We start from the raw sequence: 26,669 nt of genomic DNA, 5'->3' as shown, positions 1-26,669 counted from the left end.
GGTTATATTGGCAACTACAATTAGTTAGGTTTCCAGTGTTTAATGATGTGCATTTGTCTTGACTGTTTTAATAAGACCTAGGCTAGCTCTAGGCACCTTAAAGTCAGTCACTGTATTTTTATAGTGTAAGGGCTGTGATTGGCTGAATTTGCAATCATTCAAATGACCCTCTGGCAGCCTCCTGTTTAAGTGGCGAGTATAGGGTGTGTGACATCCGGACTTCACTGTTGGACAGACTACAAACTGAAACGGAGGGAGCAACACTGCATGTCCTGTATTGTTCTATGTCCTGGGAAATCTACAGCAACAAGTTGGTATTCTTTTGTCTCTTAGGCCTTAAATATGATACTTATTAATGCATGTGCACTTATTTTCAGAACTAGAGGTAAACAAGTTGACTTGGTGACTGTCTATACAGGGATTTTGTACAATGTAAATGTATGAAGAATGGTGGATTCACTCCTTGCGCTTCAGCTTTTAAGTGCCACTTGTACATCAGCTGCCACACTGAATTGTCTCAATGCTTAGTGACTGTAGGGTTAATTACTAGTGGTAAATGCATGTATTTGTTCAACTTTGACTGTCTTGGATACAGCAGTACATCTACATTTTACGTCTTGGTTAATCTGCTCATTTTCTTTAACATACTGTGAACGCCCAATGTGTGCGCTTGTCAGTGAGACGATGGCTGTCACCTCCCCCTTCCCAAAAGGACCTTGCTCTGTTTTGCAACTGCCCAAATAACTGAGCAGAAATGTTTCAAAATTGATTCATCAGGTTTTGATATATTGGTTAATAGCCCTGTCCTGAATCAGGTGGTTTTCTGTGTGTGCGTGACATGTTGCAATGTCACAAGATGTTATCCACAGCTTACAAAATGTAGCTGTGTCCAATCGAGGGGATTGTGATGCAGTGTAAATGTCTGAAGGCCTGTATCCGTGACCTTTTTTTCTGAGAGACTGCTTTCATGAGATAATAAAAATGGAGCCTTATCAGAAGAACTGAGTCATGGTTGGGACACAATGTGCCCTTGAATCAACCAGGGCAAAGGCAACACCATGGCTCCTCAGTTAAGAAATGTACTGTTACAGAAACGGGAGGGCGGTCATCTGGAATTCTACCAGAGCAAATCAGGTTCTCATTGGCTTCAAGTACACCAATACCTTTAACATGAAACAGCTGTTCACTTGCTCTGTTGAGAACCCCCCCGAAGTATGAACTTGTACACGTCCATTCATAGATCTCAGAGGAATGGGCTGATAAATATCACCCCGCCCCAACCGATTCCTTTTAAATCCATGAGGATTTAGAAAGTGTATACTACTGACCACGCTTGTATGCGCACCGATATCCTGTTATTTGGGATATTCAAGTATTCTGTTTTTGCATAAATCTCATTTACAATTACCTGAAAAGGGGATCATGGTTGAGAAACCCTGACAAGATGCCTGGGATATGCTGTGCTTAGACTTCAAAAAGTGAGTAATTTCCAACTTTTGGGAGGCCATTTGTCTATTATAGTTAGATGCATGCAGCTTTTCTGTCAGGCCAACTTGTTGCCCCAGAAGACCAAATACAGTAGTGCTCACCAGAATGTCTTTACATTGATAGAATGAATGCGTTAATCTCCCCTCAACAAAAATATAAACACCATGTAAAGTGGTTTCATGAGCTGAAATACAAAAATCCCAAACAATTTCCATACGCACAAAAAGCTTATTTAAGAAATGTTGCGCACATTTGTTTGTCCCTGTTAGCATTTTTCTCATTTGCCAACATATGCCGCATCAGTCAAGTGGATGGATTATCAAGAAGCTGATTAAACAGCATGATCATTACACATGTGCCCCTTGTGCTGGGGACAAAAGGCCACTCTAAAATGTGTGGTTTTGTCACAACAAAATGCTACAGATGTCTCAAGTTGAGGGTGTGTGCAAATGGCATACTGACTGCAGGAATGTCCACCAGAGCTGTTGCCAAAGAATAATGTTAATTTCTCTACCATAATGTAATTTTAATGAATTTGTCAGTAATGTGGGCGAGCAGTTTGCTGATGTGAACAGAGTGCCCCATGGTGGCGGTGGGGTTAAGGTATGGGCAGGCATAAAAACAGTGGAGATTGGTCCTGTGCCAAATGTCATCAGTGCTTTTATTGTGAAGTGAAAACGTCTAGGGGCTACAATGGCTCAGCTGTGAAGTGGTAGGCCACACAAGCTCACAGAACGGGACCGTTGAGTGCTGAAGCTTGTAGCTTGTAAAAATAATCAGTCCTCGGTTGGGACACTCACTACCGAGTTTCAAACTGCCTCTGGAAGCAACATCCGCACAATAACTGTTTGGTGGGAATGTCATGAAATGTCCGAGCAGCCGCACGCACACAAGCCTAAGATCACCATGCGCAATGCCAAGCGTCAGCTGGAGTGGTGTAAAGCTCTCTGCAGCCCAATGGACAAATCTAGGTTTGGTGGATGCCAGGAGAAAGCTATCTGCCCCAATGCATAGTGGCAACTGTACATTTAGGTGGAGGGGGAATGATGGTCTGAGGTTGTTGATGATTTGGGCTAGGCCCCTTAGTTCCAGTGAAGGGAAATCTTAACGCATACAGCATACAATGACATTCTAGATTATTCTGTTTTTCCAACTTTGTGGCAACATTTTCGGGAAGGCCCTTTCCTATTTCGGCATGACATTTCCCCTGTGCACAAAGATCTGTGTGGAAGAAATTGACTGGCCTGCACAGAGCCCTGACCTCAACCCCCTCAAACACCTTTGGGATAAATTGGAACACCGACTGTGAGCCAGGCCTAATCGCCCAACATCTGTGCTCGACTTCATTAATGCTCTTGTGGCTGAATGGAAGCAAGTCCCAGTAGCAATGTTCCAACATCGAGTGGAAAGCCTTCCCAGAACAGTGGAGGCTGTTATAGCAGCAAAGGCGGGACCAAATCCATATTAATGCTCATGACTTTGGAATGTGGTTAGAGCGTTGGACTAGTAACCAGAAGGTTGCAAGTTCAAACCCCTGAGCTGACAAGGTACAAATCTGTCATTCTGCCCCTGAACAGGCAGTTAACCCACTGTTCCTAGGCCGTCATTGAAAATAAGAATTTGTTCTTAACTGACTTGTCTATTCAAATAAAGGTTAAAAAATTAAAAAATGTAAAGTCGGTGTGCTTATTTCAGTTACTGTTCTATTTAACCCTTATGAACTTAAATGAGGAATATTCTGTTTATTCATGGATACAGGGATACTTGTGAACAGGATATCAAAGGTGCATGTAAACAGCATATCCCGAATAAGACCTTAAGCTGGATATGAGCTACTAGCCGGAATACTGTGTGCATGTATATGTGGTCAATGACAAGGCAGAGAAAATTAACAGGGCTTTGGTGTGTTAAAGGCCCAGTGCAGTCAAAAACAATGTTTTTCTCTGTTTTGGCTTTCCATTGTGACCTCACCATGAAGTAAATAAGTTAATAGATCAATAAGAAAGAGTTAACCTCTCTGCCAACAACAGCAAATGTTCTGTTTTCCCCTCCCCACTCAGACCACTTCCAGACAGTCCTAGTAAGATTCTTGCTTGAGAAATGTCTCTTTGCGAAGAAGCTTTTTTTGTTTCTTTTTGACCATTTGAATTGAAAACAATCACAGTAAGCTACTTTAATTGTTACCCAGAAATGATTTGATGTTAAGATAAAAACGTCTGCATTGGACCTTTTCAATCAGTTTTGTCTGTCCCTGCAGTGCTGTCTTTCCTCCTGGAGGGGGAGCCCCTGTCCCTCAGTGTTTGGTCTGTGGGCCTCGGTGTGCTGGTTGTCTGGCTGGCTGGCCTTATCTTGGCCAACACTGACCTGTTCCTGACCAAGTCAGCCCCGTCCACTCTGGAGCACTTGGAGAACATGGAGCTCAAATCAACACCCGCAGCCGGTGAGACCAAAACAAAAGCTTCACTGATTAACTTTCATCAGCTGATTTAGCTTTCAATGGAAAAGCACTTCTAGAATAATCTCCCAGCAGTGGAGTGGTCTTTGATTCAGTGCCAGTGTTAATTTAAATATGTAACGTATATACCTGAAAGCTTCTTACTATTGTGTGCAATATTGTTGGTTGTGTCTCGGCAGATAAGACTGTTAAAGCCAGGAGTCTGTGGGAAAAGACTGGTGCGGTACTCATGGCTGTGAGGCGCCCCGGATGATCCTTATGCAGAGAGGTACAGTATATTTGTAGGGGTATGAGTGTGTATGCATGCTGTATATATGTGGCTGTGTATACTCATGGAATTGTGCACAAATATACTCTTTCTCCAGGAGGCCGCTGAGCTGTCCTCTCTGAAGCCCCAGCTTGACGAGCTTGGGGTCTCTCTGTATGCCATAGTGAAGGAGGACATCGGCACAGAGATCCAGAACTTCAGACCCTACTTCAATGGGGAGATTTTTGTGGATGAGAAGGTCAGTTATATTTGCTGAACTTTTCTCCAATCAGGTAATGTGAGAAAGACTAATGATAGGAAGTTGTCTTTTACAGCAATGTTTCTATGGTCCCAAGCCGAGGAGGATGGGACTGGGTCTTGGTCTGGCTCGTCTGGGGGTGTGGCAGAACCTCATTCGAGCCAGGAAGAAGGGTTACCAGGGTAACAAGAAGGGGGAGGGCTTCATCCTCGGTGGTGTTTATGTGATTGGAGCAGGGAAACAGGTAAGTTCCTCATTTCCCCTACTGGTTTCATCATATGAGTTTACATTTGTTTTTAGTGAATCATATATATTTCAAATGTTGTGTGTTATTCTGAAGGGTATTCTGCTGCAGCACCGGGAGAAGGAGTTTGGGGACAAAGCTGACCATCCCTCTGTCCTGCAGGCGGCAAAGAAGATCAAGAAGGGGAAATAGAAAAGATATTGAAAGATGGCCGTGAAGTCAAGGCCTCAGAAGTAGTGTACATGTACTGTATGTCACAAACTAATTTGACATATTATTGTATACTGAACAAAAATATAAATGCAACATTCAACAATTTCAAAGATTTAACTGAGTTACAGTTCATATGAGAAAAACAATCAATTTAAATATATTCATTAGGCAATATCACATGACAGGGAATATAGATATGCATATGTTGGTCACAGATACAGTACCAGTCAAAAGTTTGGACACCTTATTCAAGGGTTTTTCTTTATTTTTACTATGTTCTACATTGTAGAATAATAGTGAAGACATCAAAACTAGGAAATAACACATGAAATCATGTAGTAACCAAAAAAGTGTTGACAAAAATATATTTTAAATGTTTGATTCTTCAAAAGTAGCCACCCTTTGCCTTGATGACAGCTTTGCACACTCTTGGCATTCTCTCAACCAGCTTCATGAGGTAGTCAGTCACCTGGAATGCATTTCAATGAACAGGTGTTCATTGAGAGAATGCCAACAGTGTGCAAAGCTGTCATCAAGGCAAAGGGTGGCTACTTTGAAGAATCTAATATATTTTATATTTTGATTTGTTTAACACTTTGTTGGTTACTACATGATTCAATATGTGCTATTTCATAGTTTTGATGTTTTCACTATTATTCTACAATGTGGAAAATAGTCAAAGTAAAGAAAAACCCTTGAATGAGTAGGTGTGTCCAAACTTTTGACTGGTACTGTACCTTAAACAAAAATGGGCCTCATGATGGCAACAGGATCTTGTCAGGGTATTTTTCTGTGTTCAAATTGCCATCGATTAAAATGCAATTGCGTTCGTTGTTCTTAGTTTATGCCTGCCCATACCATAACCCCACTGCCAAATGATATATGCTCACTAACAGGGACGTAAAACAACGTTGTGCACAATATGAGAGAAATAAGCTTTTCATGGATATGGAACATTTCTGGGATCTTTTATTTCAGCTCATGAAACATGGGACCAACACTTTACATGATGCGTAAAAACGTTGTTCAGTGTATGTATGGTAGGCAAAGCAAAGACTTCAACAATATACAGAAGTTAAGAAAAATGTCTGATTTGTATACAAAGAAAACATAAAGGAAGTATATAGATCTATTTTGACCTCAGTGTTCAGTAAGGGTGTGTTGCACAAGTCACTTCGCTATGTTAGATATGTCTTCTAACACTGCTGGAGGTGTTGTAGTTCTGTGAGTGTGTTAATGATGGTCTGGGTCTAAACTGTTGAGGGACCAGAGCTGATGCATCACACTCAGTCAGTTCCACCACTCCAACCAGCTCATACCAGACAGGCTGATAAAAGTGTGTTTCATTGTACTGTATACCCTCACGGACAATAAACTGAGCCTTTTGTTTCCCCTGGAGTATCATTCAGACAATGTAATAACAAAAACATGAACAATGGGGAAAGGGGGATACAGATTTTTCCCTTGTCTGTTCGGGGATTCGATTCGACAACCTTTCGGTTACTGGCCCAACGCTCTAAATGAAGACTGCTTTCATGTCAGGACACAGTGGATTTGATCAAATACCTTTATTTGATATCGAAATGGATTATTATGGCTTTTATAAAAATATGTCTCGTAAAATTAGGATATAGTATGCCTATTTGCCATGAGTCGCCTACCTGTATTTCCTACGCAGAGGAACGATGAGCTGGTTCAGCAGCCAATCTGAAAGCAGTTTTGTGTCCCAGTCAAAACGAAGACATCCAATCACATTGATGGAGAGGGCGGGACTTCGATAGCTTTGTGCTTTTCCCAGGTGAGCTAGGTCATTCAACACAACATGGACACAGGTAATGTTCAAACTTAAACATCCGGTAAAACAATAGCCTGAGTTTATCCTAGGATACCTGTATGCTGCCGAGTGAATTACATGTAACGTTAACACCTTCCAGCAGCTTAGTAGTCAGTCATTGCTGGTGAAATGGTGCTGGTGAATATCTGCACAATATCAACGCTTTAGTTTTTATAAATGTATTTATTAGCCGTACCATTAATTTGTCGGAGTGCTTTATTTTATTTATGTCTTTTAATTAGGCTATATAGAAATGGAAAGACATGCCACGGTAGGCTATTGTACAACTCCCAGGCTGTTGTTGTTGTTGACGAACTACGCAGATAACGCATCTCTAATAAAACATATGATAGTAAGGAAAGTGTACTTTAAGTCCGGCCTACTTTACATGCCAGTAGTTTGGATGCTTGAGTAACATAATGCTGCCAACAGCGCATTATATTTACGCAGTTAGTTCAACGTCGCTGTCCAAGGTCCCAACAAGCGGTAGGCGCATGGGGGAAATCCTCCTTCATGACGACACCGGATTTATCACGCATTGGGTTAAGTTTAGTCCAAGGTATCCATGGCATCGAAAGCATGTGACATCGTGTCTGTAATTGGGTCAGGCAGGTTGATGAAAGTAATCTTAAGAACCCGTTATCAAAAAAGAGCTCAGCCGTTCATCATTGCTCAACCTACAGTCGATATGATATAAGAAATTGCAGCATGTTTGGAAATAATTGAGCAACATGTATCCTTATCAGTTAGCACATAACATTTGGTTGGTTATTCAATTGGATTAGGTATTTGATCCTGCATGATATCTGACCTACTGCATACACTGGACAGGTCTGTGTTTCTCATGGTGTTAAGGGGGAGTGAGATTCACCATGGCCAGGAATGGACCAGAGTGTGAGTCCAGGGAGGAGGAGGGTCTGCCAACATGTCACAAACCACCCATCTGCACTGGTAAGTTACCATGCTACTCAATTGTGCCAATATATTCTGCTAGTTAATGTTCTGGCTTCAGGTGCATGCATTTATGATCATTTCAAGCCATTGAATTGTACTATTATCTGGTTTCATCAACCCTGAGCCTTCATCTCCTTCTGTTCTAGGCTCCTTCATCCAGCGCTGAGCCCCTGGAGGAGTGTGTACTGGGTAGGCGTGTGTGAAAGAGGACCCAGCTCCTGGCCATGGCTCACTCGTCAGACCCCTCCCGCAGGGACGCAGCCCCCGGGACTCAGAGGTCAGGCACAGCTACGCACCACCTCCTCCGGAAGCAGCAGCAGCGCCGGGGAATCCGATCTTCCTCCCCCATGGGCCGGGTCATCCTCATCAACTCTCCTGTGGACGGTGAGGCTGCCGCTCTGATACACCACACCAGAGATTGGCTCAGATCAGATCATCGTGCCCTCTAAGGCATGACCAGTGTCTGGCATATAGGCTTCCCCTCATCACAATCCATATACTGCTACGCAGACAAGTTAAGCACCATTTGTTTTCTTAATTAATGTGTTCAGCTCTTTGAAGACAGATTATAAATTGTGGCATAAAATTTACTTCGTAAAACATACAGGCAAAAGGTGCCTTTTTGTGATCCCTTATATTATCAAAGTGTCACTCATATAACTTACAACAGAATTTCCTCTTGGAGTTCACCTGGTAGTATCTGTATTGATCTATCACGTGTTTGTCAGGTGGAGATGACAGTGAGGACATCCATACGGTCACAGTGGATAAGAGTGAGGACGGCAGGCTGGGCTTCAGCGTGCGTGGAGGCTCAGAGCACGGCCTCAGCATCTTTGTCAGCAAGGTAGAGGACAACAGCTCCGCAGGTAAGCAATACATCCAGACAACTATATATCTGTTACTCATTTAGTCTACACATGACAGGTGTGACATTACATTACATTTTGTTACGTTACAACCTTACTTATTCTAAAATGTATTAAATAATTTTTTCCCCTCATCAATCGACACACAATACCCCATAACGACAAAGCGAAAACAGGTTTTTAGAAATGTTTGCAAATAAATAAATGCAAATATTTAAGTATTCAGACCCTTTAAAATGAGACTCGAAATTGAGCTCAGGTGCATCCTGTTTCCATTGATCATCCTTGAGATTTTTCTACAACTTGATTGGAGTCCACCTGTGGTAAATTAAATTGAACATGGTTTGGAAAGGCACACACCTGTCTATATAAAGGTCCCACAGTTGACAGTCAGAGCAAAAAACAATCCATGAGGTCGGAGGAATTGTCTGAAGAGCTCCGGGACAGGATTGTGTCGAGGCACAGATCTGGGGAAGGGTACCCAAACATTTCTGCAGCATTGAAGATCCCCAAGAACAAAGTGGCCTCCATCATTCTTAAATGGAAGATGTTTGGAAACACCAAGACTCTTCCTAGAGCTGGCAATCCTGTCAAACTGAGCAATCGGGGGAGAAGGGCCTTGGTCAGGGAGGTGACTACAAACCTGATGGTTACTCTGACAGTGCTCCAGAGTTCCTTTGTGTTGATGGAAGAACCTTCCAGAAGGACAACCATCTCTGCAGCACTCCACCAATCACGCCTTTATGGTAGAGTGGCCAGAAGGAAGCCACTCCTCAGTGAAGGGCACATGACAGCATGCTTGGAGTTTGCCAAAAGGCACATAAAGGACTCTCAGACCATGAGATACAAGATTATCTGGTCTAATGAAACCAAGACTTAACTCTTTGGCCTGAATGCCAAGCTTCACGTCTGGAGGAAACCTGGCACCATCCTTACGGTGAAGCATGGTGGTGGAAGCATCATGCTGTGGGTATGTTATTCAGCGGCAGGGACTGGGAGACTAGTCAGGATCGAGGGACAGATGAACGAAGCAAAGTACAGAGAGATCCTTGTTGAAAACCTGCTCCAGAGCGCTCAGGACCTCAGACTGGGGAGAAGGTTCACCTTCCAACAGGACAACCGTCCTAAACACACAGCCAAGACAACGCAGGAGTGGCTTTGGGACAAATCAACAGTCCCTAACTGAAAGTGAAGTTTAAAAAAAACAACATGAATAAGAGATACAAGTAACAGGTAATTAAAGAGGAGCAGTAAAAAAACAATATATACAGGGATGTGCCGGTACAGAGTCAATGTGTAAGGGCACCGGTTAGTTGAGGTAGTATGTACATGTAGACAGAGTTAATTAAAGTGACTATGCATAGATGACAACAGAGAGTGGTGTGGAGAGGGGAGGGGGGCAATGTGAATAGTCTGGTTAGCCATTTGACTAGATGTTCAGGAGTCTTATGGCTTGGGGGTAGAAGCTGTTTAGAAGCCTCTTGGACCTAGACTTGGCGCTCCAGTACTGCTTGCCATGTGGTAGCAGAGAGAACTAGGGCAGCTGGAGTCTTTGACAATTTTCAGGGCCTTCCTCTGACACAGCCTGGTACAGAGGTCCTGGATGGCAGGAAGCCTGTCCCCAGTGATGTACTGGGCCGTTTACACTACCCTCTGTAGTGCCTTGCGGTCGGAGGCCGAGCAGTTGCCATACCAGGCAGTGATGCAACCAGTCAGGATGCTCTCGATGGTGCAGCTGTAGAACCTTTTGATGATCTGAGGACCCATACCAAATATTTTCAGTGTCCTGAGGGGGAATAGGTTTTGTCATGACTGCTTCATGACTGTCATAGTGTGCTTGGGCCAAGTTAGTTTGTTTGTTTGTGATGTGGACACCAAGGAACTTGAAGCTCTCAACCTGCTCCACTGCATCCCCGTCGATGAGAATGGGGGCATGCTCGGTCCTCTTTTTCCTGTAATCCTCAATCATCTCCTTTATCTTGATCACATTGAGGGAGAGGTTGTTGTCCTGGCACCACACGGCCAGGTCTCTGACCACCTCCCTATAGGCTATCCTGTTGTTGTCGGTGATCAGGCCTACTGTTGTGTCATTGCCAAATTTAATGATGGTGTTGAAGTCGTGCCTGGCCCTGCAGTCATGAGTGAACAAGAGGGGGCTGAGCACGCACCCCTGAGGGGCCACTGTGTTGAGGGTCAGCGTGGCGGATGTCTGGGGCAGCCCGTCAGAAGGTCCAGGATCCAGTTGCAGAGGGAAGTGTTTGGTCCCAGAGTCCTTAGCTTATTGATGAGCTTTGAAGGCACGACGCTGAGCTGTAGTCAATGAATAGCATTCTCACATAGGTGTTCCTTCTGTCCAGGTGGGAAAGAGCAGTGTGGAGTGCAATAGATACGGCATCATCTGTGGATCTGTTGGGGATGGGGCGGTATGCAAATTGGAGTGGGTCGAGGGTTGATGGTGTTGATGTGAGCCATGACCAGCCTTTCAAAGCAATTCATGGCTACAGACGTGAGTGCTACGGGTCGGTAGTTATTTAGGCAGGTTACCTTAGTGTTCTTGGGCACAGGCACTATGGTGGTCTGCTTAAAACATGTTGGTATTACAGACTCGGACAGGGAGAGGTTGAAAATGTCAGTGAAGACACTTTCTAGTTGGTCAGCGCATGCTCGCAGTACACGTCCTGGTAATCTGTCTGGCCCTGCAGACTTGTGACTGTTGACCTGTCTAAAGGTCTTACTCACATCGGCTGTGGAGAGCGTGATTACACAGTTTTCCAGTACAGCTGGTGGTCTCATGCATGTTTCAGTGTTATTTGCCTCAAAGCTAGCATAGAAGTAGTTTAGCTCGTCCAGTAGGCTCGTGTCACTGGGCAGCTCTCTCGGCTGTGCTTCCTTTTCTAGTCTGTAATGGTTTGCAAGCCCTGTCACATCCGACGAGCGTCAGAGCCGGTGTAGTATGACTCGATCTTAGTCCTGTATTGAAGCGTTGCCTGTTTGATGGCTCGGAGGGCATAGCGGGATTTCTTATAAGCTTCCGGGTTAGAGTCCAACTCCTTGAAATCAGCAGCAGTGGTCCTTCTGTGGCACGTGGTCCTTCTGTGGCACAGTTGGTAGAGCATGGCGCTTGTAACGCCAGGGTAGTGGGTTCGATTCCCGGGACCACCCATACGTAGAATGTATGCACACATGACTGTAAGTCGCTTTGGATAAAAGCGTCTGCTAAATGGCATATATTATTATTAATATTAGCAGCTATAGCCTTTAGCTCAGTGCGGATGCTGCCTGTAATCCATGGTTTCTGGTTGGGGTATGTACAGTTGAAGTCGGAAGTTTACATACACTTAGGTTGGAGTCATTAAAACTCGTTTTTCAACCACTCCACACATTCCTTGTTAACAAATGATAGTTTTGGCAAGTCGGTTAGGACATCTACTTTGTCATTTTTCCAACAATTGTTTAGACATATTATTTCACTTATAATTCACTGTATTACAATTCCAGTGGGTCAGAAGTTTACATACACTAAGTTGACTGTGCCTTTAAAAAGCTCGGAAAATTCCAGAAAATCATGTCATAGCTTTAGAAGCTTCTGATAGGCTAATTGACATTATTTGAGTCAATTGGAGGTGTACCTGTGGATGTATTTCAAGGCCTACCTTCAAACTCCATGCCTCTTTGCTTGACATCTTGATTTTCTCATAATAAATCAGCCAAGACCTCAGAAAAATAATTGTAGACCTCCACAAGTCTGGTTCCTCCTTGGGAGCAATGATATAACTGTTTGGCCATAATGACCATCGTTATGCTTGGAGGAAAAAAGGGGAGGCTTGCAAGCCGAAGAACACCATCCCAACCGTGAAGCACAGGGGTGGCAGCATCATGTTGTGGTGGTGCTTTGCTGAAGGAGGGACTGGTGCACTTCACGAAATAAATGGCATCACGAGGAAGGGAAATTATGTGGATATATTGAAGCAACATCTCAAGACATCAGTCAGGAACTTAAAGTTTGGTCGCAAATGGGTCTTCCAAATGGACAATGACCCCAAGCATACTTCCAAAGTTGTGGCAAAATGGCTTAAGGACAACAAAGTCAAGGTATTGGAGTGGTCTTCACAAAGCCCTGACCTCAATCCTATAGAACATTTGTGGGCAGAACTGAAAAAGTGTCCAAACAAGGAGGCCTACAAACCTGACTCTGTTACACCAGCTCTGTCAGGAGGCATGGGCCAAAATTCACCCAACTTATTGTGGGAAGCTTGTGGAAGGCTACCCGAAACGTTTGACCTAAGTGAAACAATTTAAAGGCAATGCTACCAAATACTAATTGTAAACTACTGTCCCCCTGGGAATGTGATGAAATAAATAAAAGCTGAAATAAATAATTCGCTCTACTATTAATTCGAACATTTCACATTCTTAAAATAAAGTGGTGATCCTAACTGACCAAGACCGAGTTTCAATGTATTTGGCTAAGGTGTATGTAAACTTCCGACTTCAATTGTATGTAGTCACTGTGGGGACGACGTCATCGATGCACTTATTAATGAAGTTAATGACGGATGTGGTATACTCCTCAATGCCATTGGAGGAATCCCAGAACATATTCCAGTCTTTACTAGCGAAACAGTCCTGTAGCTTAGCATCTGCTTTATCAAACCACTTTTTTATTGATCCAGTCACTGGTGCTTCCTGCTTTAATTTCTGCTTGTAAGCACGAATCAGGAGGATATAATTATGGTCAGATTTGCCAAATGGAGGGCGAGTGAGAGTGTTGTATGCATCTCTGTGTGTGGAGTATAGGTGGTCCAGAGTTCTTTTCCCTCTGGTTGCACATTTAACATGTTGATAGAAATTTGGTCAAACTGATTTAAGTTTCCCTGCATTAAAGTCCCCGTCTATTAGGAGCGCCGCCTCTGGGTGAGCGTAATCTTGTTTGCTAATGGCGGAATACAGCTCATTCAATGCTTAGTGCCAGCCTCTGACTGTGGTGGTATGTAAACAGCTACAAAGAATATAGATGAAACTCTCTCAGTAGGTAGTGTGGTCTGAAGCTTATCATGTGAAACAAAAAAATGGCTCGAGGCTTCCTTAAATATCGTGCACCAGCTGTTGTTTACAAATATACATAGTCCGCCGCCCCTCGTCTTACCAGACCCTGCTGTTCTATCCTGCCGGTACATCGTATAATCAGCCAGCTGTATGTTGATATTGCCGTCGCTCAGCCACGACTCCGTGAAGCATAAGATGTTAACGTTTTTAATGTCCCGTTGGTAGTTTAATCTTCCCAATAACTTGTCCATGTTATTGTTCAAAGATTGTATGTTTGCGAGCAGAATTGAGGGGAGTGGGGGTTTATTCGATTACCTCCGACTCCTCAGAAGGCAGCCCGCCCTCCGGCCTCTCTTTCTCCACCTCCTCTTCACGTAGATCACTGGGGTCGGAGCCTGTTCCAGAGGGAGCTGTATATCCTCCGCCTCGGGCTCGTCGGAGTTGTGAAAGAAGAAAAATGATTTTGCTAGTCCGTGGTGAGTCATCGAAGTCCTGATGTCTAGAAGTTATTTTCGGTCATAAGAGATTGTAGCGGCACAAAATAAGTACAAAAAACAAGTTAAACGCACATAAACGAACAAATACACAATCGGTTGGGGGCACGTAAAACATTTGCCTTCTGTTCCGGCACCATTTTTACAATGGCAATTTATCTCTGAATGTCCTTGAGTGGCCCAGCCAGAGTCCGGACTTGAACCCGATCGAGCATAGCTGTGCAGCGACGCTCCCCATCCAACCTGACAGAGCTTGAGAGGATCTGCAGAAAAGAAATGGGAGAAACTCCCCAAATACAGGTGTGCCAAGCTTGTAGCGTCATACCCAAGAAGACTTGAGGCTGTAATCGCTGCCATAGGGGCTTTAACAAAGTACTGAGTAAAGGGTCTGAATACTTATGGATAATTTAAAAAATAAATTTAGAATAAGGCTGTAACGTAACAAAATGTGGAAAATGTCATGGGGTCTGAATACTTTACGAATGCACTGCCTATGTCCACAGAGCAGGCAGGCCTGTGTGTGGGGGACAAGCTGGTGGAGGTGAATGGGGTGAGCTTGGAGAGCATCACTATGAGCAGTGCAGTTAAAGTCCTGACAGGGAACAACAGACTGAGGATGGTGGTGAGGCGTGTTGGCAAAGTACCCGGTATCCGCTACTCCAAAGAGAAGACAACCTGGTAAGCACAGACCTCCAATTATAAATTACACATTTTGTCTGTCAATTCAGAGCCACAGTTTGGAATTGTGAGTTCCTTTCACCCCATGAATTGTCTTACTGATTCGATTGTGTCTAGTTAGAATCCTGTCAATAAAGCTTTATCTAATTAGCAACTTAAATTCCATAGTTCTGTCTTTAAGTACTTAAATAGGTCTGATCATGTCTTTACATGTATTTGATACATGTATATATCAATGGTTCGATTACTCCTAGCCTAAATGTTAGTGAGTATAACTATTGCAGTGTATATCTTTCTGCACCAGTATACACAGAGTGTTGAGTGTAAAAAAAAACCAGCAGCGTTGCAGTTCTTGACAGACTCAAACCAGTGTGCCTGGCACCTACTACCATACCCCGTCTAAAGGCACTTCAATATTTTGTCTTGCCCATTCACCCTCTGAATGGCACATACGCAATCCATTTCTCAGTTGTCTCAAGGCTTAAAAATCCTTCTTTAACCTGTCTCCTCCCCTTCATCTACACTGATTTGAAGTGCATTTAACAAGTGACATCATTAAGGGATCATAGATTTCACCTGGTCAGTCTGTCATGGAACGAGCATAATGTTCATATTGTTTTGTACACTCAGTATATATATCAATGGTTTGATTACTCATAATAAAGCAGTGTGTATCCATATGTGCCAGTATACGTCACAAAAACATTTGACCCCATAACATATCTCCATTGCAGGGTGGATCTGATCCACGGTAGGATGGTGGTGGAGGAGAGTGGACGTACACCCTCCGCCTCGGTGGCCAGCTCAGATGGGGCCCTGCGGAGGATCATCCACATCTACACCACCTCAGATGACTACTGCCTGGGCTTCAACATCCGAGGGGGCAAGGAGTTCGGCCTGGGCATCTACGTCTCCAAGTAGGCTCATACTGCAACATCTCCGGCTTGAGAAACAAAGAAATCGTTAGAAATAAAGTTGAACCCGCTTTTTGAATTCATCATTTACATCCTTGCTTAGTATGCAGTGTCTGTATTTCCTGTGCTGTGCCGGACTCTTATGCCCTGCTCTGTTTAGTGATATTATGATGTTTGCGGTGTCAGATTGGATCCTGGCGGTTTGGGTGAACGGAACGGCATCAATATGGGCGACCAGATCCTTGCGGCCAACGGTGTAAGCTTTGAGGACATCAGCCACAGCAGTGCCGTGGAGGTGCTGAAGAGCCACACACACATCATGCTGACCATCAAGGTGAGTGAGGTTGACCTTTGACCATGAACTTCAAAGACTTTGAAAACCTGAGAGCCTGAGATTCAATATAGATCCAAATGAGACTGTTGTAGATCTCTTTTCCACCGCTGCGTTCATATTTACGCGTGGAGATCCATGCTTCTTGGTGTATTGATGACCTGGTAATGACGGTGTATCACCTTCCAGAATGAACCGTGACTACTCTCCATTGAGTAAGTGTGCAGCCCAATTGTAATGGTCAGTGAAAATGGCCCACACAGTCACTCACGGTCTCTCTCTCTCTCTCTCACACACACACACACACACACAAGAGAGCAGGTTGCGTGGCAGGTTAGACAGCTGGCGTACAGTCGTAATATTGCTCGCTCACTTTACCTGTGGCGGGTTGGGTTTCACCCTGTGAAAAATAGCCAGGCTGCATGCATTATTCACCAGGCTGCTCGGCCAGGATCAGGTGATGATCAAAAACACACAGGCGCGTTTTGTACCTTAATGTTCTCCAATTCTTTACCTCGCCTTGGCCCCTCTTTAAAAGGGAAACACTATTACCAGTACTAGGGAAAATAACAGTACGAAGCATGTCAAAGGTGGAATATGTGTTGGGAAGAAAGCGATTTCCATTGCTTGTTGTCGACGTGTGGACCTTTTTGCTGCTCTTTCTCTACGTTATATATGACTCTGTCTTTGTGGTTCTAGAGTTACTCTTGATCCTGTGAACGGGTCAAGAACTCTACTGTAACCTATTTGCATATCTCTGGCCGCATCTTTGCAGGAAGCGGGACGATACCCTGCCTACAAGGAGATGGTGGCAGAATACAGATGGCTTAACAAGTGTATGTAACCATCTTACCTCATGTAGCCTATATTATGTTTCAGGTGTGTTTTTGAATTATTTAAGAAAGCAACGTGCCACTGGTGACTTTTGCTAAATTTTATTTTTGAATATATATTTTCCGCACAAACAATCCAAAACAAATACTATCTGTACTGATGTGTGTGTCTCCTCCCTCTCAGTGGCCAGTGGCAATGGGACCCGGCAGTCTTCCTCCCAGGGCTCGGACTCCAACTCCTCTGCCTCATCCTTGTCCTCTGGGACTCCCATCTCCTCTCTGAGCGGACTGTCTCAGGTCATGTTCCCCCCCAGCCTGTCCTTCGGCATGGACATGGTGGACGTCTGTATCTCTACTGAGGACCAGACGTCTGGGTCTGGCCAGTGCATTGACACCGCCATCCAGACCGACCCCTCGCCTCACAGGATGGGTGCGGACACTAGCCACAGCCTGGGGGCCACCACCCTCCTGCAGGACTCGGCCATCCGGGGGGAGGGAGGGGAGGGAGGCAGGGGGAGAGGAGAGTCCCCCAAAACGGCCGTCCTAATGGCCCTCAGTAGACCGAGTCAGCCCATCCATCGCTCCCAGAGCCAGGTCACTGTAGCAGGTGAGGCCAGAGTGGTAGAGTGGTGGACTGGTTTAGATAGAAAGGGAGTTTACTGCAACGATTGGACAACTCAGAAGAACCTGTTTTTGTAAAATGACTGAGTGTAGTCTGGTTTGGTTGAGGCCTTGTCTCCTTCCTGTCCTGCCACAGAGGTGAAGCAGACAAAGCAGAGGAAACAGCAGAAAGGAGGGAAGAATCCTGAGAGGAGCACCCTACAGCGCTCCAAGACCTTTGTCAACCTGCTGTTCAGGGGTCGCAGGAGAGACACCTCCAAGGGGCGCTCCAAGTCCCCCCCCAAATCTGGGGCAGGCGGAGGTTAGTAGTACCTTCAATGATCCTGTAAACTATAAGAGAATAACGTTAGTCAATGGTGCAACTAGCTGTTATTTCAACCGGAGTTTTACTCTGTCATTGCGAGTCAATGTGTCTGTGAGTATAAGTATGGCTAAAACCAGGGTTAGTTTGTTATAGAGTTGAGTTGGTATTCTACAATCAGCTGGGTGTTGGTTATGTCCCTAGATGGGGAGCGCAGGCGCAGACCCAGCGGGCCGGACCCAGAGATGCTGGGGGTGGTGGAGGGCATGGCCCGCAGGCTTCTGAGTGAGGACGAGGTGGCCTCCGTCATGAAGACCTGCCGACGGGTATGGGGCCTGGGCAGGAGGGGCACCAAAAATATGAACTGTTATCATCCTTATTCCATGGCTTTTTGCATGCTGTGTGTTAGTCACTATTTTCTTGCAGTACATAACAGAGCGTGTGGTGGAGAACCTGGTGCGCCACCTGCTGGCCGTGCTGGACCGGCCTGAGAAGCTGCTGCTGCTGAGAGAGATCAGGTACACAGAGAGGCAACAATAATAGTAACAACATTCACTTTAAGGATTTAGATAGGAAGGAGAGCGACCAGTTGACGGATTTAGCATTCGGCTTAACTCACAAATCCAATTATTTGATGACTGGACAATGAAAACAATCCTGTTATTTTTATAAGCTAATAACTCTGTCTCCCGCTTTAGAATGCTGCTGCCTCCAGCTGACCTAGGGCTTTTCAACAACATGGTGGTCCCATTCGAAGTGGAGGCCTATGATATCTTGAAGTACCGTTCTGGTGAGGAAAGACATGCATATTCATAGAGTAATGTACACACTACCCATACATTCAACAATACATTTAAAGGAAAGGGTATCCATTCTTTAAATTACCCCTTTATCATGTAGTCAGATCCCCACTTCTGCGCTCCCCCCAGTCTGGACGAGCCCCCAGGCGACACCTCATCACCCCCATTCCAGGTCAGTACGGTCCCATCTACAGTATAGCAGTGTTTCTTTAATTCATTCTTGGGGGAGGAGGTGCGGGCTTTTGTTCCAGCCCAGCACCCTCACACCTGAATCAACTAATTGTGGATCAGGTTGAAGACCATGATTATTGGAAACCGGTTTTAAAGTCGTGTTGGAACACAAGTCTGCTCTCCAGGATCTTGGTTGTTACTGATTCCTGAATCCTCATGTAGACTTCCAGGGTGGCTTTGAGCTGCACAGTGCCCAGGAGGTGGAGAGGGAGAGCCAGCTGCTGGAGGAGCTAGAGCGGCTGCGTCTGTCTGCGTCCCAGAGTCCCCGGCAGCAGCACACCCATACCTCCAGAGCATTCCCCCCCCTGCTGGACGTCCCAGTGGATGGCTACGCCTCCTCAGACTCCCTCCGTCCTCTCTCCGTCAGCCCTCTGCTCCCCAACTGGCTGCTGGCCCACAGCAATACCACAGACACCCGCTCCCCGCTACGAGGACACAGTAGTACGGTCCGCTCTGTCCACTTTGATGTGTCAATGGACCAGGGAGATACCATCTCAGAGCGGGGAAGGTCTCCCTTCAGGAATGGGACTTCCAAGGGTAAAAAGGAGAAAGAAACTGTGTTCACTCTGCAGAGCGCTCCTCGACGCAGCAGGCCTCTGTTGTCCCAGGTGTTTGGCTCTGGCCTGGATGCTGACTTCACAGCAGAGGGTTTGGGAAGTGAGCGGGTGAACGGTCATCCCAGCTCCTCTGAGAATGGCCTCAATGGCAGCGCTCCGGTCATAGAGTACGAGTTCAAAACAGTCAGCATCTCCAAGACTAAGCAGTCACTGGGTGAGTTTGTGTAAAATTCTTATGTCACTTTGTCACAGTTTGCCGTCCTCATGGTTTACCAAACAGTTGCACCTCCAGTACTTCTATAATAATTAATTCATATTACAGAGAAAGGGGTCAGCAAAGTAGCTCTTACAACAGAGCTAATACAAATGTGATGTTTCACTCATACAATTCAACACATTTTTGATTGATTACGTGTGTAATAATGCCTTTGTTATTCCTGGTCCAGGGATCAGTATCTCTGGTGGGATGGAGTCTAAGGTGCAGCCGGTGGTGAAGATAGAGAAGATCTTCCCAGGAGGAGCCGCCTCCACGTGTGAAGTCCTGAAGGTACACCTGTTCTATCCTGTGTTGTGACCTGTTCTAAGCTCTAAGGCTACAACCGGTCTCATTGCAACATGACCCATAAACCACCATTCAGATAAGCATTTCACCTTATGAACATCACACCACACATTCCATTCAAATCTTTTCCAACTAATTTGAATTGACCTGATTAATGGAAATATGAATGTAGCTAGTGATGAAATCAAACAGTGATGAGAGAGGCCCAAGGTCATCTCAAGAGATCCTTGTTATAATAAGCCTTATGGAGGAGCTCTTTTATTTGAGGGCAGAGTAGACTCTGGCACCACATTATAGAAAGAGAACAGAGAGCAATGCAATCAGAATGATGTTTTTGAGCTCATATAACAACGTAACGTGATGTTGAATTGAAAGACGGCAATGTGTGTGTGTGCGTATTTGTGCACAAACTAGAGCAACAGAGCATGCACAAGACAAATGTATTCTCTCTAACCTTCCTTCCTCTGGTTGCATCCCCAGGCTGGATTTGAGCTGGTGTCAGTGGATGGAGTGTCCCTGCAGGGCGTGACTCACCCCCACGCTGTGGAGATCATCCGCAGGGCTTTCAGCAACAAGGCCAAAGACCCCATGGTGTTTATAGTCAAAGTCCCCAAAAGCCCTTGACCCAAGACTGGGTCTTTGACCTGGAGGCCCAAGACCTAAAGAGACTAGAAACAACACAAACAGAACTACAGTATGTTGGAAGAAGGGGAGAAGAGTGAGGACTGAAAAGTGACGATCTGAAGGAATTCTGTGGGTTAATAGGAAACTCCTGTTTCCTCTATGGTGAACAAGAAGGAGCTGGTCAATCAAATGAAGGGACTAAGAGACCTGCTGCCATGGGAACCAGCAGCTAGTGATGTGTGTGCTGGCCTAAAGCACCAGTTCACACAATCTTTCACTTTTCATTATTTGTTATAATGTATTAATTATCACATCAGACTTTCACAAATGATGTAAAATAAATATACACATATTTCTTAGGACAATACTTTACTTAAGTCATTTAAGCACACTGGCTAATTTATGCAAACTGTAATCCGAGTGCCTTCCAGGACCCCTGTGAACTGAACGAATGGTGTCTGTCCGAGCCATAGAGATAGACAAAGATGAGTCCTCTATGTGCCATTATAGCACCTGTGACAGCATGGGCAGCGCCATTGAGGCAATCTCCATTTTGAAGTAGTCAATTTTCTTCTTCAAGATTGGCAGATCCCTCCTGATGACTCAGTTGAACATGACTCCAGTCTCACCAGGAGGGATCAGCTCATGCTAATTACAGCCTTTTGGCCACTGGAGGCCTCTATCATTGGCTATGGTCTGAGCCAGTGTAGAGCAGTGGCTAGCACACCTGCTTGTGACCAGAAGATGACAGGCTTGGATGCACCTGTCAGTTGATGGTAATGTTATTACCATGTATAGACACACCGAGCCATAAACTGATAGTGTTCCTCTTGATTGGAAAGTCACATGTTGATATCAGGTGTAAACATGACCTGAGTTTCTCCAATTCTTGGTGAAATGTCTACAGGCCACACAATCTGGGTACAGGAGAGTGACATGTTAGCACACTGTGTAAACAGGACTTAACATAAAATAAAGAGCATCTAACAGATGTCAAATCAGTAAGCCATTTAAAAGCAGCTATGTGTTTTTCATCAACAGTTTTATTAAAAACAGTCAGTTGGTACAATAAATTTACAGCATGAAAATATACATTTAATGTCTTCATACAAATGCTGAGGATTAAAAAAAAAAATGGAATATTGAACCATGGAAGGGGCATTTACTCAAACGTCAATATGCAGACATGGTACTGTAAGGACCCAACAGGACATGGGACATTGCTTTGGTCTATTCACAGTGGCTATGTTTATTTTGAAATAGATCATATCTATATTTCCCCATATGTGATTTGTCAGTACTGGGGATATCTACAATCAAGGGTTAACAGCGATATGGGGGACATTTACAGTAAGTGTCTTTCTTTTGTGAATGGGTGTACCTCTTTATACAGAATTTGAAAAGATAAGTCATAGTTTGGCCAGTCTAATTTTACTTTATAAAAAGACCAAGCTCCTCTCACCTGTACAAAAAGCACGTTCACAAAACGGCCAGAGCTGCATACAAATATTTTCAGAGAAACAACGATCCACAGAGATGAATCCATCCATGCTATTGTACTTCTGCGAGAGACAGATCACAACAATAGAAAGCAGATCGGAGTGTGCTTTAATGACATGTTTCCTTTTGAATTTCAACACGGTCCGTTTTGCTCGCTGAAGATACTGTGCAGATTCCAAATGAAATGACATCGTGTGTGTGTGTGTGTGTGTGTGTGTGTGTGTGTGTGTGTGTGTGTGTGTGTCTGTGTGTGTGTAATAGGGAAATTCGAGATCACTAATGTCCATATTTAGATACTCAAATATGTCATGGAATGAGACCTTTGGTAATCGTAACATTGAAGCGCTTCCCTTCTTTTCTTTTGCCAATGAACCTGTAGTATTTGAGAACACTCCGAAGAAAACAAGTGTTATCAGGCTCTACACACACAGTGAATAAGGAGGAAGTACACATTTCTAGGGAATAGGAGGAGTTACATGATGTTCAGTGAATACCACAGAAAGACAGGATTTATCTCCTCCACGCTGTACGAGACTCATCTGACTCCACCATCACTCTCCCGGTCAGCGTACTCTCCCACTGTCACATCAGATCACGCTGCGTTTGTACGATTTAAAGCCAATAAGGGCTGAAATTGGGTTGCTCCAGTTCCAGAAAGGCCCAATAAATTCAACCCTCCAAAGCTGCTTGTCGCAGTGGTATGTTAGTGTGCTTAATATCAAGGTCTTAGAGATGTTGGTAGTCTTCTATTAGATTTAACACAATAAGCCCAGCTTAATCTTAAAAAGGTAAGGAAACAAACCAAATGAAAATCTGCTTAGAATGTCCATGCTCCAACTGCATTTTGAAATATAGACTAGAAACAGCCGCTGTGTGTGTGCGCATTATTTTGTGGAAGTGTGTGTGCGCGCGTGCATCGACATTAGCCAGAGGGAGTCAACCATAATAAGACATTTGTGAGACGAAGTGGAAGCGCAGGAACATAGGCAGAGTAGACCAACTATAAAAAGACTGCTACATACCATACTGACCCTGATGGAGACCTACTGAAGGATTCTGAAGTGACCTACTAAGCAATTATAGAGGCTCTCTTGGCTTCCTGTAGATGCTCCTAGTGGATCACATGCATATGGCGGATAGAGAGAGGGAGACACACAGAGAGAGAAGGTGGTGGTGTCAGATCTCAGTAGCGGTGATCTCGTCAAAGTTGATCTCATTGCCGCTGCCTTCGTCCTGCTCCTCCAGCTCGTCCCGGGTCTCCAGTTCTAGACTGAGCTCCCGCAGCATTCCCTCCAGCTCCCGGTTCTTCCGGTACATCCCCACGTAGTTCTGCTGCAGCTGTTTCTGGTACTGGATCACCTTGTCCTTTTCCTCCTGCCAGACCCTGTGCTCCTCCTCAAAGCTGCACGCCTGCTCCTCCCCCCGCTGGCGTTCTGTGGCTAACTCCGCCCTCAGACTCTCCATCTGCACCCGGAGGCTTTGGAGTGCCTCGCTCTCATAGGCCCGCTTGGCCTTGGCCTCGTCGCTCTCATAGGTCAACAAATGTGGCTCCTCCCCCTCAGGGAAGGCCTGGCACTGCCTGCCTCCACTACCATTGTGGGCGGGGCCCTGGGGGCTTGTCTGATTGGTTGCGGCGTCAGGGCGGAGGCGGGCCGTCTCCTCCTCCAGGCGGCCCACCTTCTGACGGAGGAGCTGGGCCTCACTCTTGCGGCGCTGCAGCTCGTTCTGGCACACCTCCAGCTCCAGGGTACGCAGGCGGCTGGCAGAGGTGACCTCTTGTAGCAGGGCCTGGCTTGTGGCGAGCTCGCCACGGGAGTCCCGAAGCTGGCCACGCAGAGAGACAATCTCCCCCACGCGCTGAGCCAGCTCACCCTGGACATCCTTCAGCTGCTGCTTCAGCAAGGAGATCTCCCCAGACTTCTGACACACCTGAACGAAACACAACTAGTGTCATATACACAGTGTGCACAACATTAGGAACACCTTCCTAATATTGAGTTGCACCCCCTTTCGCCCTCAGAACAGCCTACATTTTTATTTTATCTACCCTTTATTTAACTAGGCAAGTCGGTTAAGAAGTCATTCTTATTTACAATAGCGGCCTACCAAAATGCAAAAGGCCTCCTGCGGGGACATGGGCCTGGGATTAAAATATATTACACACACACACACACAATAAATATAGGACAAAACACATCACAATAAGAGAGACCACACTACATAAAGAGAGACATAAGACAACATAGCAAGGCAGAAACATGACAACACAGCATGGTAGCAACACAACATGGTAGCAGCACAAAACATGGTAAACATTATTGGGCACAGACAACAGCACAATGGGCAAAGAGGTAGAGACAACAATACATCACGCAAAGCAGCCACAACTGTCAGTAACAGTGTCCATGAGTGTTTGAATGAAGAGATTGAGATAAAACTGTCCAGTTTGAGTGTTTGTTACAGCTCGTTCCAGCCGCTAGCTGCAGCGAACTGAAAAGAGGAGCGACCCAGGGATATGTGTGCTTTGGGGACCTTTAACAGAATGTGACTGGCAGAACGGGTGTTGTATGTGGAGGATGAGAACTGCAGTAGATATCTCAGATAGGGGGGAGTGAGGCCTAAGAGGGTTTTATAAATAAGCATCAACCAGTGGGTCTTGCGATGGGCATACAGAGATGTCTGTCAGGGCATAGACAACAAGGTGTCGAAAGCGTTCCACAGGGATATGCTGGCCCATGCTGGTGTCAAGTTGGCTCGATGTCCTTTGGGTGATACGCAGCGTCAAAAAACAGCAGCGTTGCAGTTCTTGACACACTCAAACCTGTGCGCCTGGCACCTACTACCGTACCCCGTTCAAAGGCACTTAAATCTTTTGATTTTTTTCCCCCATTCACCCTCTGAATGGCACACATACACAATTCATGTCAAGGCTTAAAAATCATTCTTTCGCCGATCTCCTCCCCTTCATCTACACTGATTGAAGTGGATCAATAAGGGCTCATAGCTTTCACCTGGTTAGTTTGTCAGGGGTGGGCAACTCCAGTCCTCGAGGGCCTGATTGGTGTCACGCTTTTTCCCCAGCTAACACACCTGACTTCAATTATCAAATAATCACGATCTTCAGTTTAGAATGCAATTACTTTAAATCAGCAGTGTTTGCTAGGGATGGAGAAAAGTGTGACACCACCCCGGCCCCCTGAGGACTGGAGTTGCCCATCCCTGGTCTGCGTCATGGAAAGAGCAGGTGTTCCTAATGTTTTCTACACTCAGTGTATAGTAGTGATGGGCATTCAGAGTCTTTTTGGTGAGCCGGATCATTTGGCTCCGTTCAGCTAAAAGACCTGTCCATTTGGCTCCGTTCAGCTAAAAGACCTGTCCATTTGGCTCCGTTCAGCTAAAAGACCTGTCCATTTGGCTCCGTTCAGCTAAAAGACCTGTCCATTTGGCTCCGTTCAGCTAAAAGACCTGTCCATTTGGCTCACAAACGGCTCTTCGCTCATTAGTGCTTAGCAATGTACCATGCCATGACAAAACCATGACAAAAATAGCAAATATCTTATGTTAAACCTATAAAGTTGCCTGCCATGTCAGATAGTGACAGAGTTCAAATACATTTTTACCTGACCAAATTATTAGACGGCCACGCAAAATATAAAGAAATTTGAATACACTGAAAAAAATGCATGTGGACCAGAAGAGTCTCTCTCCTCACTTTCGATTGTTCCTGCGGTGAAGAATTACCGAATGTTTTTATAACTTATCTACAGATAAATCGTGAGCTTAAAAAGCAGTTGTAACAGTATGCTAATCAGGGAGTGAAATGAACGGCTCTTCCACAAATGCAATTCGGTTCCCGACATTCACCAAAAAGATTGTTCAAAAAGAGACGTTCCTTTGTGAACGACCCATCATTAATATATAAAGGAATCACACCACAAACTAAGTCCTATGAATATATTAAGATATATGACAATATATAGTGCATTTGGAAAGTATTCAGACCCCTTGACTTTTTCCACATTTTGTTACGTTACAGTCTTATTTTAAAATGGATTAAAATTGCCCCCCCTCATCAATCTGCATACAATACCCCATAACGACAAAGCAAAAAACATGTTTAGACATTTTTGCAAATTTACTGAAATATCACGTTTACATACAGTACCAGTCAAAAGTTTGGACACCTATCCATTCAAGGGTTTTTCTTTATTTCTCCTATTTTCTACATTGTAGAATAATAGTGAAGACATTTAAACTATGAAATAACATATGGAATCATGTAGTAACCCCCAAAAATTGCTAAACAAGTCAAAATAGATCATATATTTGAGATTCTTCAAAGTAGCCACCCTTTGCCTTGATGACAGCTTTGCACCCTCTTGGCATTCTCTCAACCAGCTTCATCTGGAATGCTTTTCCAAAAGTCTTGAAGGAGTTCCCACATTCGCTGAGCACTTGTTGGTTGCTTTTCCTTCACTCTGCGGTCCAACTAATCCCAAACAATCTCAATTGGGTTGAAGTCGGGTGATTGTGGAGCCCAGGTCATCTGATGCAGCACTCCACTACTCTCCTTTTTGGTCATCTAGCCCTTACAAGCCTGGAGGTGTGTTGGGTCAA

The 26,669-nt window shown here is 44.9% G+C and overlaps 2 protein-coding genes and 1 pseudogene across 5 annotated transcripts in view; 2 read left to right on the top strand and 1 right to left on the bottom strand.

Moving 5' to 3' along the window:
• The first annotated feature begins 182 nt into the window (after positions 1-182).
• LOC118366545 (peroxiredoxin-like 2A) lies at positions 183-6,297 on the top strand (annotated as a pseudogene).
• A 130-nt stretch (positions 6,298-6,427) lies between these two features.
• On the top strand, positions 6,428-21,557 carry LOC118366482 (PDZ domain-containing protein 7-like). 2 transcript variants are annotated; one of them, XM_035749111.2, is made up of 17 exons: positions 6,428-6,738; positions 7,572-7,691; positions 7,841-8,078; positions 8,423-8,560; positions 14,604-14,778; positions 15,513-15,695; positions 15,879-16,026; positions 16,799-16,859; positions 17,041-17,463; positions 17,614-17,778; positions 17,983-18,104; positions 18,205-18,296; positions 18,477-18,568; positions 18,679-18,750; positions 18,972-19,580; positions 19,813-19,913; positions 20,409-21,557. In XM_035749111.2, exons 3-17 carry the CDS (start codon positions 7,919-7,921, stop codon positions 20,550-20,552), a joined length of 2,685 nt encoding a protein of 894 aa, XP_035605004.1. In that variant the 5' UTR covers positions 6,428-6,738; positions 7,572-7,691; positions 7,841-7,918; the 3' UTR covers positions 20,553-21,557. The 2 variants fall into 2 exon arrangements, with proteins under 2 accessions (XP_035605004.1, XP_052345552.1); XM_052489592.1 differs by lacking the exons at positions 6,428-6,738; positions 7,572-7,691; positions 7,841-8,078; positions 8,423-8,560 and adding an exon at positions 13,371-14,400.
• Positions 21,558-21,577: 20 nt separating this feature from the next.
• Positions 21,578-26,669, bottom strand: part of LOC118363332 (leucine zipper putative tumor suppressor 2 homolog) — a 45,716-nt gene continuing 40,624 nt past the window's right edge. For all 3 annotated transcript variants that reach the window (XM_052489611.1, XM_052489605.1, XM_052489608.1), the window contains one exon: positions 21,578-23,981. In XM_052489611.1, coding sequence (XP_052345571.1) covers positions 23,229-23,981 — 753 coding nt within the window. In that variant the 3' untranslated portion in view covers positions 21,578-23,228. The remainder of the gene's footprint in view (positions 23,982-26,669) is intronic.

The sequence above is a fragment of the Oncorhynchus keta genome, chromosome 3 (assembly GCF_023373465.1).
Source record: "Oncorhynchus keta strain PuntledgeMale-10-30-2019 chromosome 3, Oket_V2, whole genome shotgun sequence".
In the NCBI taxonomy this organism is placed as follows: domain Eukaryota; kingdom Metazoa; phylum Chordata; class Actinopteri; order Salmoniformes; family Salmonidae; genus Oncorhynchus; species Oncorhynchus keta.
The sequence above is the reverse complement of the archived record's forward strand: the minus strand, read 5'-3'. Positions and strand labels throughout refer to the sequence as shown.

What these genes read in the sequence shown, in the direction of transcription:
- LOC118366482 (XM_035749111.2), top strand. Translation starts at nt 7,919, where the DNA reads ATGGCTCACTCGTCAGACCCCTCCCGCAGGGACGCAGCCCCCGGGACT. An exon ending in TCATGAAGACCTGCCGACGG is followed by an intron (nt 18,105 to 18,204) that starts GTATGGGGCCTG and finishes ATTTTCTTGCAG; the next exon opens with TACATAACAGAGCGTGTGGT. An exon ending in TATCTTGAAGTACCGTTCTG is followed by an intron (nt 18,569 to 18,678) that starts GTGAGGAAAGAC and finishes TTTATCATGTAG; the next exon opens with TCAGATCCCCACTTCTGCGC.